At 39.0% G+C, this 21309-nt stretch overlaps 1 protein-coding gene across 8 annotated transcripts in view; it reads left to right on the forward strand.

The window, feature by feature from the left end:
* The first annotated feature begins 2261 nt into the window (after nt 1-2261).
* Nucleotides 2262-21309, forward strand: part of SMCHD1 (structural maintenance of chromosomes flexible hinge domain containing 1) — a 146299-nt gene continuing 127251 nt past the window's right edge. For 5 of the 8 annotated variants that reach the window (XR_005362603.1, XM_038543713.1, XM_038543714.1 and 2 more), the window contains exons 1-5: nt 2262-2480; nt 10452-10527; nt 11435-11596; nt 16176-16258; nt 17078-17208. Coding sequence is in view for 5 of the 8 variants with exons in the window: in XM_038543713.1 (XP_038399641.1) it covers nt 2277-2480; nt 10452-10527; nt 11435-11596; nt 16176-16258; nt 17078-17208 (656 nt within the window). In the remaining 3 variants the exon portion in view is untranslated. The remainder of the gene's footprint in view (nt 2481-10451; nt 10528-11434; nt 11597-16175; nt 16259-17077; nt 17209-21309) is intronic. The other 3 variants (XR_005362604.1, XR_005362605.1, XM_038543712.1) reach the window with 1 other exon arrangement.

Here is a 21309-nt window from a genome sequence, read left to right on the forward strand (position 1 = left end):
CATCTTCCTTTGCTGAGAACAAGTGACTGGCAAATGGTTCACTGAGGCTGCTCAGATTGCCATACTGGCAAGTAAGACTGATTCAGACTTGACCTCTCAAGAAGATACCACCAATGCTTCCACCAATAGTTGCCATAACATTGTAGTACACTTCTTCTGGCAGTTTTGTATCTCTCCTCTTGGCAATTACCTTGAGATCTCTTCTAAAGATATGAAAGGAGTTTCTGTTTGTATCCACATATCCATACAATTTGGAATTACTGTACAGAGAAATGAGAAACTGCCCTGATGAATCGGACCTGGTCTCAATTTGATGAAATAGTAAGGCAATTCGTTTCACCCATTAACTAAGAATTTTACCCAATTTGCATTTTCCCTGAGCCATTTAAATCAAAGACTATTACATAATGGGTGAGAATGAAAAGTTCACATGAACTTGAGAGGTAAACATGAGATATCAAAGAGATCCTGTAGGAGCTGGAGGTTACTTTGGTCTGCCTTCTCCTACTTCTCCCTTCAGGAACATGAATGGCATTTGGCCACAATTTGCCAATTCTATGCTCCACCATCTACTGCTCCATCCTCCTCACTTTCCAGCACTAATTACATTCCCCAGGCATACATGCCTTCACTCTTGTTCCTACTGTATTCTACCTTTTTTTTTTTTAATTTTTTTAATTTATTCATGATAGTCACAGAGAGAGAGAGAGAAAGGCAGAGACACAGGCAGAGGGAGAAGCAGGCTCCATGCACCGGGAGCCCGATGTGGGATTCGATCCCGGGTCTCCAGGATCGCGCCCTGGGCCAAAGGCAGGCGCCAAACCGCTGCGCCACCCAGGGATCCCTCTACCTTTAATAGCATCTATGCCTAGCTCCTTCCCTCCCCCAAGATTCAAATCTAAGTTTCTAACAGTCTATCTGTAAAACAGAAAATACACTTAAACAATGGTACCCAAACTTCCGGAGAACTGAAAAATCCCTGTGTGCCACTTTGGGCTTAGCGAATTTACATGTCACTCTCAAGGACAAAATATTCACTAAAGGTTTTTAAGAAATGAAAGTAAACGACTGAACGAGTCCTCCCAACAATGACGATTTAGCTAAGGCCCTACATGCCCGCGGTAAGGCCATTTAATGAAACGCAATAAAGGCTTTGGCCGAAAAGGGGGTACTGTATGTTAAGTGTTTTGCTAGAGCTATCTAACTTAACCCTTTGGCGGCGTTCTGGTCCACAATTTTTAGCAACAGGGCAGCGGGTGAGGTCAGGTCAACGGGGCGAGAAGGTTCCGACACAGAGATACTCCAGCACCCTGGGAGGCCCCCGTGACGTCACAACATCTTGGCTACGACGTTCTCAGGGACGAGCTTTGTCTCACTGGCCCACATTGGAAACCACAAAAAAATCACTAGCAAATGAGGTGAAAGAGGCGGCGCAGGGTGTCCGGGCGTCTGTTTTCTCCGCGTGGGGACACACGTGCTCGCTACGGAGGAAACCCCACCCGGCGAGGCCCGCCCGCAGCTCCCGCCGCCGCCTTCCCGCGACCCGGGCGCGGAGGCAGCGTGCCCGGCCCGGCCCGGCCCGACCCCCGCGCCGCGGCGCCGGCAGCTCGAGGCCAGGCGGACTCGCTCGGGGTCCCGCGGCGGCTGGAAGGTGCCAGGACCCTCCCGGCCGACACCGCACAGCCGCTCGGCCGGCCCCCGCCGCGGGCGCGGCGCCCGCTCTGCCCCCCGGGGTTCGGGTCGCCCCCCAGAGCGCAGGCGCCCGGAAGGAACCGCGCTCCCCGCGCGACTTCTCGAGGGCCGGAGGGGCGGGCCCTGGGCGGCGGGCGCCGAGGCCCCGCCCCGCCCGCGCGGGCTGCCGGATTCGCCCCGCCTCCTCGGCGGCGCGGGCCGACCCTCTTCCTCCGGCGCCACTGTCCCGGGCGGCGGCCCTGGTGGCGGGTGGCGCGGCGAGTCTCGCGTGGGAGGCGGCCGGCGCGGGTCCCGGCCCTGCGGAGAGCGCGCCGCGCGCCCCCTCGGCCCCGGGAGCGACGGGCCGCGGAAGTGACGTGTGCGGGAGCAGGAGCTCGTTTGAATCGGTTCCCGGGTGATCCTCGCGCCTGCCGCTGCTCGGCCGCCGCCTCCGCCGCTGAGGGAGGAGCTGCAGCGCGCCGGGCTAGAGGCCTCGCACCGCCCCGGGGGCTGGAGCCGAGGGCGCCGCGCGGAGTCTGCACCTCGGCCCTGAGCCCGGCCGCGGTAGGCGCCGGCGCTGCTGTGTTTTTCTCCTTTCCCCCAATATGGCAGCGGCCGGCGGCGGCGGCGGCGGCGGCGGCGGCGGCGGCGGCGGGCCCTCCGCGGGGACTGGCGAGGACGGCGGAGGCGACGGCTGCAGGACGGTGTACTTGTTTGACCGGCGCGAGAAGGAGTCCGAGCTCGGGGACCGGGTGCTGCAGGTCGAGGAGCGCTCGGACTACACAAGGTTCCGCGCCTCTGTGTGTCAGGTACACGAAGGGGCCGAGGAAGGATGCGCGGGTGGAGTTTGGGTTGGGAGGGGTGACGGGACGCTCAAGTTGCTCACCAAGGGCAATAAACCTGTCACCTGGCCCTAGTTCTGCGGCCTTGGCGTCGCTCTCCCGGGTGCCCGCCATGCCCCTGGCCCGGCGGCTGGAAGCCTCGGGCCGGTCCTAGCCTCGGCCTGGGAGCGCAGAGCCAGCGTCCCCGTGGGCCTCCCCCTGCCCTTTTCCCGGGTCGGGGTGTGGGGGGTGGTTCTCGCTGCCGAGGAGTCCATACCGTAACTGGCCGGTGGCGACCTTAGCACCCTAAGGCCTTAGTACTCTAAACTCATCTTGCAGTAGGGAACGCCGCTTGGGTCTCTTCGCGTGCAACTTTTCAGAAAATAAAGAGCGCAGACTTAGAACCCGATGGCTCTGTTAGGAGGACGGGCGATGGTTCAGAGTTCTGAAATTCCTGCAGTCCATTTACCTCAGGTTCCTGAAATGATACCGTAATTTCCCGGGTCGTCCTGTCAGGGAGGTCTTGTGGGCCGGCCCCGGCAGGGTCCTTCCGTAGTGAGAACACTTGTCCGAGTCCGCTTGGCAGGTGGAGCTGCCCTTCTGCTTTTTCTGAAGCCTTGGCCCTAGGAGAGTTTTAGAACTAACTCGACAGGTGTCTGTGGAACACCAAAGAATGGTGTGTAAGCCTGAGTGTGTGTGTGTGTAGACACTACTATACACATCTGTGATACATGTATCTCCACTTAGTTTGCTTCAAAAATTAACGATGACGGTGTAGGAAGAGCTACTTTGAACTGCGAAGAATTTTATAGGGAGGAGGTGGTGATGGTGCCTGAGCTTTAAAGAAGGGTGGTAGTCCTTCTGCATCCTTAACCACATGAAGTGCCTTTTAAGCGACAAGGAACACTTAGCTTCCAAGGAAAGAGACCTTTGTCTGAAGCATTGTTTTAACTTGATGACGCTCATGATTTAGGACTGTTCTAGACACGGAACTCTGTAGTTGCTGAAATAATTGAAACCGAGACCCATATAATAAAAGGGACTTGACAAGTAAGGATTTTACTTCGTTCACAGCTGTATTCCCAATGTCTAGAACTGTGCCTGGCACGTGGTAAATGTTGAAATGAGAATGAATGTTTGAGTGAAAAGTGTTTAAAGAGTGAAATCATTCTATGCCTGAATATAGCGGATTCCCGTGTACATATGAAAACCGAATGCATGAATGCGCCTCTTTTGTGATGACTGTTTTCCGTTCAAAACCTTACCCCAAAAAAGGGAAACTCTTTATTATTTTTATTGTTAAAAAGATCACATTAAAGAAAATGTGGAACTATAGGGGGAAAAGTAAACCTTTTCTTCACGGTAAAGTTTATAACTACTGGTAGCACTTAGGGTTATTTCTTTGTGGGTACTTACCCCAATTTTTTTTTTTTTTTGTAGCTGTAATGCATATTTATATGTATATTAATATTGTTGGTTTTCTATTTTAATGCAAGTCTTCATAATCAAAGTTTGAAATGGTTGTTGAGTACCACTTTACATAGCTAAATCCATTTATTTATTATTTATTTATTTATTTATTTATTTATTTATTTATTTATTTATGTCACAGAGAGAGAGAGAGAGAGGCAGAGACACAGGCAGAGGGAGAAGCAGGCTCCATGCACTGGGAGCCCGACGTGGGACTCGATCCCGGGTCTCCAGGATCTGCCCTGGGCCAACGGCAGGCGCCAAACCGCTGAGCCACCCAGGGATCCCTCCCTTCTTTTTTTTTTTTTTTTAAAGATTTTATATATTCATGACACACACACACACACGCGCGCGCGCGCGCGCTCGTGCGCAGAAACATGCAGAGACACAGGCAGAAGGAGAAGCAGGCTCCATGCACTGGGAGCCCGACGTGGGACTCGATCCCGGGTCTCCAGGATCACACCCTAGGCGGAAGGCAGGCGCGCTAAACTGCTGAGCCACCCAGGGATCCCCCCCAAGTCCCTTCTTTTTTGTGACATTTACATTACTTTCAATTTTAGGTAATGCCATAAATATCTTTGAATACATAGTCTTTTATGTCTTTTATTTTTCTTTAGTTTAGCCTTCTGGAAGTGAAATTCCTCGAAGGTCAGGAATATTTTTAAAGCTCTTGATAGGTATTTTCAGATTGGTTTTCAAAAAAGGTTGTATTAATTTACCCTCCCTCTAGAAAGAAGTTCTCCCGTGAGAAATCTCACTGTGAGATAGGGGAAGTATTATTACAGAAGTGGAAACTCACTTTTGGAGGTGGGTGACTCATTTAAGTCAAATAGATAGTAGTACAGTCTCAAATTAGGATTCAAATTCAGAACCATCGTCTTTCTGTTATACCGCTTTGCCTCAAATGAAGTTGTAATAGGGAACATATATTTCATTCCTTTAGTATTTCTAAAGAGTTTATTTAATTGAGAGAGAGCATGCAAGTGAGCATGAGCCTGGGAGAAAGAAGGGAGAAACCGACTTCATACTGAGCAGGGAGCTAAATGTGGGCCTTGATCCCAGGACCCCATGATCAGGACCTGAGCTGAAGGCAGAGACTTAACCGACTAAGCTACCCAGGTGCCTCATTCCTTCAGTATTTTAATTTGAAAGCCAAGGAAAATATTTCTTTTGACTAATTCCTACTTCCTACTTCCTGCTGGAAGAGAGAAAGGTTAAATTTGATTAAAAGTGAGAAGGAAGAATTAGAAAAAAAATGGAAGGCTAACTTTTTTCAGATAATTTACTTTTTAAAGCATTCATTAGGTTATGTAATTATGTAACCTAATCCCGTAACCTTGTTTCCATTCCTACATGAAGAACTGAATTAAATTACTGAATTAAGTCTAAGGTTATACAGTTACTAAGCAGTGAAACTAGGATTAGAATCTAGGTCTGTTTGATCCTGAAGCTTGTTATTTTCATTAAAAAAACCTCCACAGTGCCCACACTGTTTACTAAAGCCTTCGTTTTCCATGCAAGTGTGTGGGGGAGGGGAGGTAAACTAGTGCATTGAATTAAAGTCTTTCATTAGAATTCAAACCAATACGTGTTTGTAGTGCTAGAAAGTATTATGGATCCCAAACTGTTATTGGGGGAAAGCTCAGTTTGTGGAAAAAAATGGAGCAATCAAGAGGAAGGAAGAAGAAAGAGTTTAAAAAAAGAAAAAGGAGGAAAGAATAGATCTAGAAGAATCCCTTAGACCCGTGATAAGCAGCTGTTGACTCACCTGAACCCTTGTGGCCTTGGGGAATCGAAGATCAGAAGATGATTCCTTTGACTGGTTCTTAAGATCTATCCGGACGTTATGGGGCACCTGGGTAGTCAATCGGTCAAGCGTCTGCCTTGGGCTCAGGTCATGACCCCGGGGTCCTGGGATCAAGCTTCACATGAGCTCCCTGCTCAGCGGGGAGGCTGCTTCTCCCTCTCCCTCTGCAGCTACCCCTGCTTGTGTGCGCGTGCTCACTCTCGCTCTCTCTCTGTGTCAAATAAATAAAGCCTTTAAAAAAATAAAAAAGATCTATCCAGACATTAAGCCTCAAGTATGCAAACCTTTCCCTCAGTCTCCATTTTTGAGGAAATGCCTACTTTTTCTTTCGTATGGTTTCACTATACCTTGTGACCCCTCCTTTAGCATTTATGCCATTGTACTTAAAAAAAATTCTGTATGCTCCTTGAGGGCAGGAGCCTTACCCAATACTTGGTTTATAGCTGTTCAGTTACATGAATCACTCTTCCTTGGGGGGAAAAAAAAACTTGTACATAGGGTACATATATTAAAAATTCCAGAAGATGAAGGGCAAACCTGGCTGGCTCAATCTGTAGAGCATGTGACTGTTGGTCTTGGGGTTGTGGGCTTGAGCCCCGTGTTGGATGTAGAGATTACTTAAAAATAAAATCTTAAAAAAAAAAATTCCAGAAGAGGAAGAAACATAAAAGTAGATGTAGGAAGGAATAAAATAGTAACCTGAGGAGAGTTAACATATTTTGATAATATCCTACGCCATTGCTGAGCCATGAAATCAGCTTTGAGTTTTTTAGAGGTCAAAACAAAAGGACAGATAATTTATATAAAAACTACAATGTCTGTAAAATGAAAACGTTCCAATTGCTAGTAAAGCAAAGCTTTGACATGAGAAAAATTTCTCCCTAGATTCCTTACAAATCCTGATAAAATGGACAACATTCCTAAAGATAGGAAAGTCGTCTGCTTATTTCCTTTAACACAGGTAGGATATATGTTATTTTGGGTTTTTTTAGAGGTTTCTCACTCAAGTGCACTATGGGGGTTCCTGGTCTGTGAGTGATTTAGGGACAAAATCATTGGCTATGATGTCAAAGATAGATAAATCATTAAAAGCTAGTTTGCAGAGTTTCAGAGCAACTTATTGAAGTATATGGTTTCTGACTTAATCCATTTATCCATTAAAAGCACTTGCAGGGATCCCTGGGTGGCGCAGCGGTTTAGCGCCTGCCTTTGGCCCAGGGCACTATCCTGGAGACCCGAGATCGAATTCCACGTCGGGCTCCCGGTGCATGGAGCCTGCTTCTCCCTCTGCCTGTGTCTCTGCCTCTCTCTCTCTCTCTGTGACTATCATAAATAAATAAAAATTAAAAAAATAAAAATAAAAAAAAATAAAAGCTCTTGCATCTGTTTTACCAATTAACCCCAAAAAAGATGGGACCAAAGTATTCTTATAAATATGAAAAAAAAAAAAAAAAACCTAATCAAGACTCTTGCCCAGATAGAGTGTTATCCTGCTTTCATACAGGGAAAGGCAGAGGAAGTATATCTGTATTCAAGACCAGGTTAATACAGACACATGGAAGACTTTAATTTATATCTGATAAGATAGAATTTAGACTAAAAATATGGAGAAAGGGATCCCTGGGTGACGCAGTGGTTTAGCGCCTGCCTTTGGCCCAGGGCACGATCCTGGAGACCCGGGATCGAATCCCACGTCGGGCTCCCGGTGCATGGAGCCTGCTTCTCCCTCTGCCTGTGTCTCTGCCTCTCTCTCTCTCTCTGTGTGACTATCATAAATTAAAAAAAAAAAAATTTATATATATATATATATGGAGAAAGGTTTGCCATCTTGAATAAAAGCATAATGTATAATGTAAAAAGATTTAATTTGTATTTGTCAAATATCAAAGCTTTTAAATATTTAGAAAAATTAGATTTATAGGTAAAGAAAAAGGTTAGTATCTTAATTGAATAATAACAGATTAATGGAGAAGACTGTATGGAATAATTAGATATAAATACAGGTATATGTAGATCTTAATTCAGCTTGGCATATAATTTTTCAGTAACTAAGAACAAATTTTGTTTTTGGGATGCATAAGCACATGATCTAATAATTGGGACACTGTAGTAATAAAGTAGTACTAGCTAAAAAAGAGACTCATTGCACAAAACCTAAAAAAAGTTCTGTAAAAAGAGTTTTTATTTATTAAACAAGTACAGTTTTATTCCCCATCAGTTTATATCCATAACTTCATTTCTGTAGGATGAAATTGCATGGAAGATGGTATCTTTAAATTTAGTAAAATACTAAAGTATTTACTCGGGATTGCTTTTCAATATAGTTGTACTGATTTTCAGTCTTCTCAGCAGTGTTTAAAGTCCAACTGCCTTACATGGAGGCCTATATAGTATCAGAACTTAAAAATTTCCCAGCCTCGTGGGAATGATAAGTTATTTTAATGGCTCTAACAAGTGAAGATGAGCATCTTTTCATATTTTCTATTTTTTTCCTTTATGGCTTGTACTTTTTTATATATTTTCAGAAATCGTTTTCTCTACTCAAAATTATTCCTCTATGTATTCCTCTAAAATTTTGAGTTACTCAGTGTCTTTAATTCTTTTGGAATTTCTTTTTGTATATGTTGGGATGGGGATTTTATTTTACCTATTTTTATGCAGTTAATTAGCTGTTTTAATTACATTCTTTTTGCCACGATCTCCATGTATATATATGTGGATCTATTTCAGGGTCCACTGGTCTGTTGTAGTATATTTTATGTTACAATTTTTTTTAATAAAAAGCTTCAAACATATATAGACAGTAGTATAATGAACGCACATTAACTCATTGTCCATATTCAGCCATTACCAAGTATTTACCACACAAGCATCATTTTGTCATATTCCAGTTCTTTGCTGGAATATGATTCACTTTGCTCCTATGTATTTCACATGCATTTCTGTGATCATACCATCAAAATTAACATCATAAAATATTTTGTAATAGCTTAGTCCATATTCAGATATAGCCTGTCTCAGAATGTCTTTTTATAGTTGGTTTATTTAAATCAAGATTCCAACAGAGTCCTGAAATGTTGAATTTGTTTTTTTATGCACTTTGTCCCTTAAGATGTAGAGTGTTTGAACAAAACCCTCTTCCCTCAATCTCTTTATTTCTCCTGACGTTGGCCTTTTGAAGAAATTAAGTAGGTTTTTCTTAAATAGTGCACATTTTGGATTTGTCTGTGCTCCTTTATGGTGCAGCTCGTTCTATCTCCATATATTCTGTAAACAAGTTATTTTTAAAGGTTTATTTTTTCTTTTTTTTCTTTTTAAAGTTTTATAAACAAAATTTAGGTTCAACTTCTTTGAGGTATGGAAGCAAAGAATACTTTATAGGTGGTGCTGGTACTTCATGTTACATCGTATCAATTCCCCCCACCCTTAGCAGTGCTAGGATCATATTAGCGGAATTGAGGTAGTTTCAGCTGGATTCCTCCATAATAAAAGTTTGGGCTGACGGTTCACCTACCGAAGGTAATATTCTGATTGTCATTCCTCTTTATTAGCTAGAATTCTCTAAAGAACAACTTTGCCTCATCAAGTAGAGCCACTTGGTTACCCTTAACTACAGTTGGTATAAAAAAACAGGATAAATGCTTTATTTTTTCCCTTCAATTAATGTTCAGTAAGGAGTTGGTGCCTTAATTAGTTTTAGTAGGAACCAATCAGGTTTAGTGTAGCTATTAAAGATTTGGGTATCATTAGTCTAGATTTTTTTTTTTTTTTTTTTAGTTGTCTTTGGTGGTAAGATTGGTCTAAGTTTAGTTCATCATTACCTGAAGCAGAAGTTGATCCTTTCACTTAACTGTACATTGTTGTTTAAATTTAGAAAGAGCATGTCTTTTAATTTTAAAGATATATAAAATTTTAATGAAAATGTTAATTCATTTTTCTAATTCTTATTTCTTGATTAGTTTTAAAATCTCAGTTTTTTTGCGTTGATTGGTCATTAATTTATATTTTCTCCTTTTGATCGTGACTTATTACTCTTTCTCTGTTGGTTTTCATCTTGTTTTATGAAGGCTTTTTGCTTCCTAAGGATGCTCTTTCTCTTGTTGCAGTTCCCTCTCATAATTTCTAATTTGCCTTAATTTTTAAAAGTTATTCTTTTGGAAGGGGTTATAATAGATAAAAAGATTCTTTAATACAGAAAATCCTGCATAGCATGGCGGTCCTTACCTTAGTGTTATAAAATACTAACCTCTATTTTTTCCAGTACTTTTGTTTTTATGTATTTAAATATTTAATCTGTATGAACATAAACTTATTTGCTTCAAGTAAGTTTACTTATGTATTGACATGAAATAGCATGCCTTTTGCCTAGGAGGCCTTGTTCATATTAAAACCCTTTAGAAAATGTTCCACCTAATCATCACATTCCTAGGTGCCCTATATCTGACTAGCAGAAAAAAACGCTAATGAACAAATAGGTAATTAATAGATAGAACTATGCTTAATTATGCAAAGGAAAAATTTTAAGGTACCAAGACTTAACATTTCTTAGGCATATGTAGTAACTTACAAGATTATGATATACTATCAATATTTTCCTATTCTTATAAACTTGAATAACATTTATTTCCTTTGTATACTACTTTTTGTGTAATAATTGATTTTGTTCCTGTTATTTTGGGTAGACACTTGGCATTTCACCTGAAGAGAAATTTGTTATTACAACAACAAGTAGGAAAGAAATTACCTGTGATAATTTTGGTAAGCAGTGTTTAATTGATATCTTTATATTTTTTTTATATCTTTATATTAAATATGTTCTAGTACATCATAGGACAATAATGATTTCATTACTCAGATAAGTATCTAAAACTGTTGGTAATTTTGGTTACTGTCTTGGGATGGAGAGGGAAACGGACTATATGCACACAGTTTGTGCAGACGTCATATTTTTTTCCTTTTTTTTTTTTTGATTATTTATTTTAGAGAGCACACGCTTGCTGGGGGTAGGGGGAGGAAGAACAGAGGTCAGAGGGGAGAATCTCCAGCCGACTTCCCACAGAGCATGGAGCCTGATGTGGGCTAGGTCTCACTATCCTGAGATCATGACCTGAGCTGAAGCCAAGAGTCTGATGCTTAGCCGACTGAGCCACACAAGCACCCCAAGGTCATATTTTCAAACAAGATTATAGATAGATAGTTATCAGTTCTGCAGCCCCAGAAGATGAGATGTGCAACACCTGGCCACAGTTCTTTTACATGGGCCTTCAAGAAGTTAATTCTCACAAACTTGAATTCTTCCATTATCTTTTTTTATCCAGTTAGATCCCAGGATCTGCCAGATTTTCATGTGTGATTCCTTTTGAATTTAATCCTACTTCTACATTCATGTTAATGCCACTCTAATGTAGTTCATCATATTATTTCCTGTGATAGTTTAACTTACTAAGAATTGAGTGTTTCAGATGAGTGGAAGTATTTGGGCCTATTCCAATATTACTATTCTTAATAAAACACAACTGAATTTATAGAAAGATCCATTGTTTGAGGGTTTGCATGTACCATCTTTAAAGATATTTTAGGGATACAATTTGCATATTCAAAATTATAAATTCATTGTGTTTCTGACACTAGTGTAGCACTTTAAGATATTACTTCTTAATTACAGATGACACTGTTAAAGATGGAGTCACTCTATACCTGCTACAGTCAGTCAATCAGCTACTACTAACAGCTACAAAAGAACGAATTGACTTCCTACCTCACTATGATACACTGGTTAAAAGTGGCATGTATGAATATTATGCAAGTGAAGGACAAAATCCTTTGCGTAAGTATTTATACTAATTTCAACAACTATTGCTGACTTTTATCCCTTGACCACATGCACATTCCTTCACTGTTTAAAAATTTTCTACTTTATTCGAAGATTATAACCAGTCACTGTATACTTCCTTATTTCAACTTCTTCATCACAGTATGTTTCTTTTTCTAAGTCATCTTCAGAGTAATGATACCTCTCCTTTAAAACTAATCTAGTATAATAATCCATTCCATTTTAACTCATAAGAAATGTACTTATAAAAAAAAAAAAAGAAATGTACTTATATATCTTTTCATCTTCTGTATACACCAGTTTATCTATCCTGGCCTCCTGTAGATGTCTCCCAATTGAGAAAATATTTTTTTACCTTGCAAACTTGTATAGCTGAACTATACCAGTAAGTGGTCTGTGTTCTGGTCTCCGTTTCTTTATTATTTCTTTCCACCTTTACTTCTCACAAGTTTTTATCCTACCTTTGAACTCTTTGCTGGTGATCTTTACCAATCAGTTGATTTAGAGAATCTTTTCTGTCTGGACCCTGCCAAAATGTTTTATACTGTTGAATGTTTATTATAAACTTTCTTATTAAAAATATTTTTTTACAGTATATGCATTATAGTTTGTAGGAAATTAGATAAGCAGAAAGAACATTAAAGAACATCATATCTCTACCACCCAGATAGAACCACCACTTACACTTTTGGTGTTTATCATTTTAAACCTTCTTGTATGTTTTTTTCACTTTTAATGGTTTTATATGGAGCATATTTCTTTAGTCTACTTTTTTGTTTAAAATAAAATGAATAGCTTAAATGCTTAAATATATGTCAATGTATATTTGTTTTTAGTGTTTACAAACTATATAATAGAAATTTCTTTGAACAGTGTTCTTTGAGACATTTAGGTTGTTTTTAGTCTTTTTTGTTGTTAAACATGACTGAATATTTTTTGTCTAAACTGTACACATCCTCACCTTAAGTACTGGTTTTATTATCAGCCGCTTTGCCAAGTTCTGTATGAATATTATATCATTTAATCCTTAATCCTATGTGGTGACTAATGTTACATAATGACCCTAGTTTGCAGAAGAAACTTGAGGCTAAGAGATTTTAGGTAGCTTGAGAAAGGCCACCCTGGTAGTAAGTGTTAGAGCCAGGATTTGAACCCTAGCAGAGAAATTACAGAGCTTGAACCCTAGCAGAGGAACTACATAATTTGAAGTCTACTTGTTGCCCCTGATACTGTTCCTTATATACAAAAAAGCTCCCATCTTACTTCTCCCATCTTAAAAACATCATATTCTTTTAGCAGCTACTGCCCAGTTTTTTTACTCCTATTTCTAGCAGAATTCCTCAAAAGAGTTGATTGTATTTACTAACAACAGTGATGCTCCACTTCCCATTCTCTCTTATTTGCTTTCTTGTACTTACTCTCTGAGGGTCACTGGTGGCTAAATCCAGTGATCAGTTTTCAGTTCCCATTTTACTCACGGTATTGACACAGTTTATCATTTTTCTTCTTTGATAAAATAATCTTCACTTAGGTTTTGAGAAACCATACTCTGTTTTGTTTCTACCTCATTGGCTGGCTTCTTTCTGTTCTTCCCATCTTTTTCTTTAATTGAGATTTAATTGCTCTGCCTTCTCAACCTTCTTAATATTGAAGTGCCTCGGGATCCCTCGGTGGCGCAGCGGTTTGGCGACTGTCTTTGGCCCGGGGCGTGATCCTGGAGACCCGGGATCAAATCCCACGTCAGGCTCCCAGTGCATGGAGCCTGCTTCTCCCTCTGCCTGTGTCTCTGCCTCTCTCTCTCTCTCTCTGTGTGACTATCATAAATTAAAAAAAAAAAAAAAAAAGTCCCAATAGTTCATTAAAAAAAAAAAGAAATTGAAGTGCCTCATGGCTTAGACTTTGGTCCCTTATCTTCTCTTAGGTCCTTAGTGATTGTGTCCAATATTATGCTTCTAAATACCATCTTTATGGCAGTGACTCCTCAGTGGAGGTGATAGAAATGGTAGTCTTTTTTTTTAAGATTTTATTTATCCACTTAGCATACGAGCGAGAGAAGGGGTAGAGGGAGAGGGACAGAGAATCTCAAGCAGATTCCACACTGGCTGTGGAGCTCACCGCAAGGCTATATCTAATGACCCTGAGATCATGACATCAGTTAAAATCAAGAGTTGGATGCTTAACTGACTCAGCCACCCAGACACCCCAGAAATGCTCATTTTTAGTCAAATATTGAAAATAATGCCAGACTTACCTCCTGAATTCCAATTTTGTCTATCCAACTGCCCATGTGGTATCTCTACTAGATTAACTTAAGATGGGAACCTGATTGGTTCACTGAATCCTAACTACACATAATTTTCCAATCCAAATTGATTATTGTTCTTTTCTTTCAGTTGCTTAGGCCAAAAATCAAATTGATTCTTCTTTGTCTGATACTTTTCATTCAGTCTGTCAGAAAATCCTGTTGGCACTATCTTCAATGTCTATATAGAAATGACAGTTTCTTACCACTTTTGTTTCTAAAACCTGATCTTGAGGAATCATCACCTAGATTATATAGTAGACTCTTAATTAATCTCTCTTTTTATACCTGTCCACATAATGTTTGTGAAGTCAGATATGTTACTCTTCTATAGTAAAAACACTGATGGCTTCCCATTTCACTGGGAATAAAAGCCAGAGTCTTAATAATTATCTCTTTATCCATTACCTTCTCAACAAAATTTAACCTTGATCACCCTGCTTAAGATTGCAGCTGTGTTCCCTCAATGACTTTACTGTTATTTGATCTCTTTTTTCCCCCCTCTCACTCTTTTCTCCATTACATATACCACCATTTGTTAATTATGATTGTATTGCATTTTTATTGTATTGTATGATTGCATTGATTTTCCATCTTTCTCGTCATTTTCCATCTTTCTAAATAGGAGGTTAACTCTACAAGAACAGGATTCTTGTCTGTTTGTTCTGTTCCTAGAATAATACTTGAAAATAAGTTTTTAAATATTTGCATATTTAATGAATCTTTAATTCTTTCTCTGGGGATAGATTTTTAAATGTGTAACCATGGAGTCAATAGGTAGGTTCATTTTTAAGACTTTTGATGTAGATTAATTACCTTCCAGATTGTTGTACCAGTTTTCATCCCTGTTGTCATTATATGAACAAGCAGAAAATCTCCCTGTTTAACCCCTTCCTTTGATTACTGTGATTTTGCACTACATTCCTAGGTCTTTCCCTGCTTTTATTTCATTTGCCTTTAATGGTGCTTTTGGTTATTCGTGACCATATGGTGGATATTTCAAGTCACATTGCTCTTTTTTTAATACTTTTAATGTGCTGATCCAAGGTTTAACTATTCTGTCAGAGAAGCAAAAATTCTTGAGTCTGGCCATTTTTATTCTCTTAAGCCTGGTATCTGTTCTCCCTCCCTATGGAACACTTCTACTCATTGAGCTTGATACAGTGTTAGGGTATCACATCTAAAATGGAATGTTTTTTTTTCTTCCTCTCTGAATTTTCCCTTTATGAGAAATGTGACCATTTATCCAGTCTTTTTAGAGGAAAGACTCAAAACTATCTTGGATTTCTCTTTCTGTGTGTGTGTGTGGGGGGGGGGGCTTAATTTTATATCTAAGTTGATACCAAATTCTAATAATTTCTTCCCTTCAAATTTCTTTTAACTCTTTTTTGCCTCCGATTTCTTAACAGTGTCCCTCCCATTTCCTACAATGTCTCTTCTCCCATTTTCTACACTTACCTACCATTGGCCAAATCCTTATATCTGATTTGTAGTAACTTCTTTCTAGTTTATAAGCAGTGTTCAGAGTGTGGAATGCTTGCTGGGGTGCTACTCTATGGATTCATTACAGTGTTAGTTGGGTTACACTTCAGTAGAAGTAAGAGACATAAATTTGGTGTGTTCTCCTCTTTAAGAAAATAAAAGCAGGAAATAATTTGAGTAATGACCTTAAAGAAAGAATATTAGTTAATAATACAGAGCCAGTGATAAGTTGAGTATCAAGTTGGTTGTGTAGTAGGAAATAATTAGCAATTTTGTGTCAGTTAGAAACATCCTGCCATTTGACAGGTTGCCATTAATCATATGATATCTATATATAAGTTCTTAATAGACATTTTTATAGTTGCTTTATATTTGCAACCCCTGCCCCGCCCCATCTCTAAATGTGTTCACTTTTGACTTGTGCATGATGTATTACATACCACGAACTAGTATTTGATTTTATGGTTATGGTCTTCTGTTTGTCTTCTGTCTGTATGTCTGTCTTTAGATTATAAACTCCTTGAAGCCAGGAATCATGGCTGGCTGACTCATGCCGTGTAGTACCTTACAAGTACTGGTTGATGACTGCTTTTTTATGCTGGTGGTGATTGGTGATGATGCCTTTATTTTGTATTATATCATTAGGATCAGGATAATACTTTAATTCTAGCTCTTTGGAAAATAAAAGTGATGTCTTAAGGTACTTCAGAGTTTCTTCTACTTTGAACTTTTAAGTGAAGTGTTTGGGAAGGAAAAGTTAAGCAGTAATGTCTTCTTATTGTCTTCCAGCATTTGCTCTTGCAGAATTAATTGACAATTCATTGTCTGCTACTTCTAGAAACACTGGTATTAGAAGAATACAGATCAAATTGGTAAGATAATAATACTATAAAGAAATTTAACTTTCCCTTTTATAAAAGTACTACAAGTTGGTTGTAGAAATTAGAAAACTAAAAATAGAAATAATTATCTGATGTCTTTTCAATATTAAAATTTTTATGTGCCCTTTTTTCTATAAATATGTATACATGTATGTGTGATCATAGGGTACATTTTGGTTTTTTTGTGATCTACCTTCCCTTGGCGTTACAATATAGACATTTGCCATATCATGAATATTCTTTTTTTTTTTTAAGATTTTATTTATTTATTCATGAGAGACACAGAGAGAAAGAGAGGCAGAGACACAGGCAGAGGGAGAAGCAGGCTCCATGCAGGAAGTCCAACGTGGGACTCGATCCCGGGTCTCCAGGATCACGCCCTGGGCTGAAGGCGGTGCTAAACTGCTCAGCCACCTGGGCTGCCCTATCATGAATATTCTGCAGTGTAATGTTCCATTGCTATAGTTTAATTTGTTGACTGTATTATAAATTATGTATATTTTGTTGAAGATTTAGATTTTTTTCTACATTTTTGTCATTGTAAGCAATGCTGGCATGAACATCCTTATAGGTCTTTGTATATGTCTCTAATTAGTTCCTTAAGCTAAAATCTAAGAAATTGAATTTCTGGATTAAAGGACATGAAGAATTCTAAGGCCTTTGATTTATATAGTATCTTTTAGTAAATTGTAATACATTTACACTTACACCAGCAGTGTATGAGTGAGCCCATTTAATTCTTTAATTTTTAACTTTATATATTTTTGATAATGATTTGACTTTTCCTGTCTTTTTGAACTTATTTTGCAGCTTTTTGATGAAACACAAGGAAAACCCGCTGTTGCAGTGATAGATAATGGAAGAGGAATGACCTCTAAACAGCTTAACAACTGGGCCGTGTATAGGTTGTCAAAATTCACAAGGCAAGGTGACTTTGAAAGGTTAGAAAACTTTACTCACTTTTTGATGGGCAACTGGGAATTTTAATAAGGGCTTATAAGAACTCTTAATATTTCTTTAGTTGTACATGGTGTGTTGGAGGTTGACATTATCAGTATATATATTATCACCACATATACTTAGATTTTTTTTACATAATATGTTTATTATCGATAGAGACAGTCAAAACTACATAATATTATGTTCTTCCAATTCTTTTTGCATTTCCTAAGATACGTAGGGGTTATCATGATATCTTAAGTACTTTGGAACTTTCCCCCTTTCCTTACTAAAGTTTGATGAGAGCTGTTTGGCTCCTAGAGCAGTAGGATGGTTTTATTTTTTAATTTTTTTTTAAAGATTTTAATTATCCATGAGAGACACAGAGACATAGGCAGAGGGAGAAGCAGGCTCCCTATGGGGAGCCCGATGCAGGACTTGATCCCAGGACCCCAGGATCATGACCTGAGCCAAAGGCAGACACTCAACCCCTGAACCACCCAGGCTCCCAGTAGGATGGTTTTATTTTTTTATTTTATTTTTTAATTCTATTTATTTATTCATGAGAGACAGAGAGGGGGTGGGGGGCAATGGGAGAAATAGGCTGCATGCAGGGAGCCCGATGTGGGACTTGATCCCAGGTCTCCAGGATCACGCCCTGGGCAGAAGGCAGCGCTAAGCTGCTGAGCTACCTGGGCTACCTAGGATGGTTTTAAACTAAGCTTTAGAAATCATCTGATGCCACTTGCAAAGTATCTAAATGAACCACGTTTGTTCTCTTGACCTCTCTGTTGCTTTTCTTTTTCTTCTTTTTTTAAAGATTTTATTTATTTGAGAGAGAAAGTGGGGAGAGGAGCAGAGGGAGAGGGACAAATAGACTGCACTGAGTGCAGAGCCCAATACAGGGCTCAATCCCATGACCCTGAGACCATGACCTGAACCGAAATCTAGAGTTGGGGACTCAACCAACTGAGCCACCCAGGCACCATTCAGAGCTCTGCTTTATAGAATATTCATAGCTGTTAGGGAATAGAGTCTAGTCAGAAGTTTTGTATCAGAATATGCTTGTAGAAAGTACCTGAATGAGGATGCCATAGAGGAAATAAAATATACTGGAAGTTGTGAGGAATATAAAGATTCAGGTCTTTGGGATATTAACTGAATTCCAGTGAGAGCTGTTTTTAGCTATGTCATGTACTTCAGGTAACATACTTTGGAAGAATATGTTGGTATTCTTATTAAGCAATATTTGTTTATGTCTTGTTTAGCTCTTTATTATGTTAAAGAGAATCACCCAAATTTAAGGATTAATCTTAACAAAGTTAAAAATTAATATAGTTAGCACATATGCCTTCTTGTTTCTGTAATTTCAACACCCACAGAGTTTTTTTCTTTGTTTTTTTTTTTTTAAGAGGTGGCTTGCTTTCTTTCTTTCTTTCTTTCTTTCTTTCTTTCTTTCTTTCTTTCTTTCTCTTTCTTTCAGATTTTATTTATTCATGAGAGAGAGAGAGAGAGAGAGGCAGAGACACAGGCAGAGGCAGAAGCAGGCTCCATGCAGGGAGCCCGATGTGGGACTCGATCCTGGGGCCTCAGGATCACGCCCTGGGCCAAAGGCAAGCGCTAAACTGCTGGGCCACCGGGGCTGCCCACCCAGAGTTTTTATCGAATTTGTAAAGACTTACAATGTCATAGTAAGAGGCACTATAATGAAGAAGGGCTCTGAAATCATTTGGCCTGGTTTGAATCTAGCCTTAATAATTCTGTGACATTGGTTAAGGTATTTTACTTCTCTGAGTTTCAGTTTACATATCTGTAAAATGTGGATAATACCTCATAAGGTTTTGTGTAAACCACATGAATGAATTCTTAAATTGTATGAAATCCTTAGGATAGGGTATAGTAAGACATCAGTAAATATAAGCTATATAAGCTATTATATTAGTTACTACTCTCTTATTCTTAGCTTCAAACTTCTACAGCCATTCTTTTTCATTATATTCGCAAGTATGTGCCACTTTAAGGATTTATAAAATATCTATAGAGAAGGCAAAGACCACTGTCTTTTATAGCCTTAGGATAGAAGTTAGCATGTAGTAGAAATTATCAGGTGGTAGATTGGCAGCTTAGAAAAATGTCTTAAATGAAATGGAAGATAAAGAAGTGCTATTTATAATGTTAATCTTAACCGAATTAATGGGACATGGACTTTGATTTTTCTCTAGGTCTTAGCACAGCCTAAACCTTTAAACTTTAATGTTAGGGAAATTTTAATTTTTGATAAGAAGCTTGCTGTTGCTTTCGTCCTAGGTTTTTAGGTATTAGGTTAGTTAACCATCCGCTGTTGTAGCTATTATATACCCATACTGCCTTTGAGTCTGGTGTCAGTCCTTTGACATACCCACTCTGATTTCTGTTAATTTCACATGCTTCTCCTCACTCCCCTAACTTCTACTCCTATGGAAAAAATTACCAGTTGCTTTTCTGTTTCCAGTTAAGTTTTTACTGGTACAAAGGTGGATGTCATAGGATATAGGCTATGGAAGAAAAGAAAGGAAAGCCTAAAATTATAAAACAGCTGAGTCTGCTGACCTGTCTCTTACGTTGTAGAGAAAAACAAACACAAAAAATTTATAAGCATGCCAGTTATGGATTATTGCTGTTAAGATAATATCAGATGATATGTTAGAGCCTGATGGACATCTTTTAAGGTAGATGAGGGTCTCTTTGAGATTGCATTTGAATTGAGGCTTGAATAATTAGGAGAAAACAGCCAAAGATCTGGAGGAAGAGTACCCTAAATAGAGAGAACACCAGGAAAGACAGACTCTGAAATTATGATCAGCTTGTTCTGTTTGAGACTGAGGAAGGAGACAAGTGTGGTATATGAAGGGGAGAATAGGAGGAAATGAAGTGAGAGTTCTAATTTGCCAGTATTCTTTATGATCTCACTCACCTTGCTACTACCCTTCCTCCCACCCATTTTATATGGAAAAAGTTAAAGCTAACAAGTTGAAAGAGCAATATTAGGAAGCATATGTCCTTCGCCAAATTTATTAGTTGTTAATGTTTTGTCACATTTGTTATCGTCTATCTAGATGCACGTACACATTCTCTTCCTAAATCATTTGAAATTATCTTCTTCACAAGGACATTCTCAACCATAATACGACTATCATATCTGAGAAATTTATCCTTGATTCAAAATATAAAATGTCCATAATCAGGTTTTTCCCCTTTTGTCATATCTCTCTGGATTCCTTTATTCTACAATAATTTGTCACATTTGTGTCTTTAATGATACTGGTTTTTGTTGTTGCTGTTGTTGTTTTTGTGGATTTCAGGCTAGTTGCAGAAAGGTCCACAACCTGAATCTGAGTATTTCCTCAGCACTGTTCTTTTCCTCAGCATTTGATAAACATTTCCAAACTTACAGAAAAGTTTAAATTCTTCAGTGAATATCCAGATACTTATAACAACTTTCTACCATTGACCATTGGTTTCTCATGTTATCTATCCTATTAATCATCAGTTCAGGTTTTTAATTTTTTAAATTCAAAATAAATTACAGATATCTGTAAACTTTCTCTTAATGCTTAAAGTTTTGATACCATTATCTAGAGTCTGTTTTTTGAGGTAAAATTTACAGTGAAATGCTTACATCAGCATAAGCTTATCTTCTTTGAATTTATTTACTTTTTATGGACATGGAATTCATATACCATAAAATTCACCATATTAAAAGGTGTACAGTTCAGAAGTTTTAAGTTTAGTCACAAAGTTATGCAGCCATCACCACTAATTCCAGAACATTTCCATTACTCCAAAAGAAACCCTTACCCATTGTAGTCATTTCTGTGACCCTTTACCTTCTCCCTCCCTCACTAATCACTAGTATATTTTAAATAGTTGTTGGTTTGATTTTTAGTTTTTTTTTGTTGTTGTTGTTGTTGTTGTTTTAGGGATTACAGTTAACATCTTACAATGCAGTTTGGATAAATACCAACTTACTTTAAGTAAATATGTAAAAACTTTGCTCCTATATGGCTTCATTCCCCTCCCACTCTTTTGTTATTATTTTTATATAAATGACATCTTTATACATT

Source organism: Canis lupus, chromosome 7 (genome assembly GCF_011100685.1).
Source record: "Canis lupus familiaris isolate Mischka breed German Shepherd chromosome 7, alternate assembly UU_Cfam_GSD_1.0, whole genome shotgun sequence".
Taxonomy (NCBI): domain Eukaryota; kingdom Metazoa; phylum Chordata; class Mammalia; order Carnivora; family Canidae; genus Canis; species Canis lupus.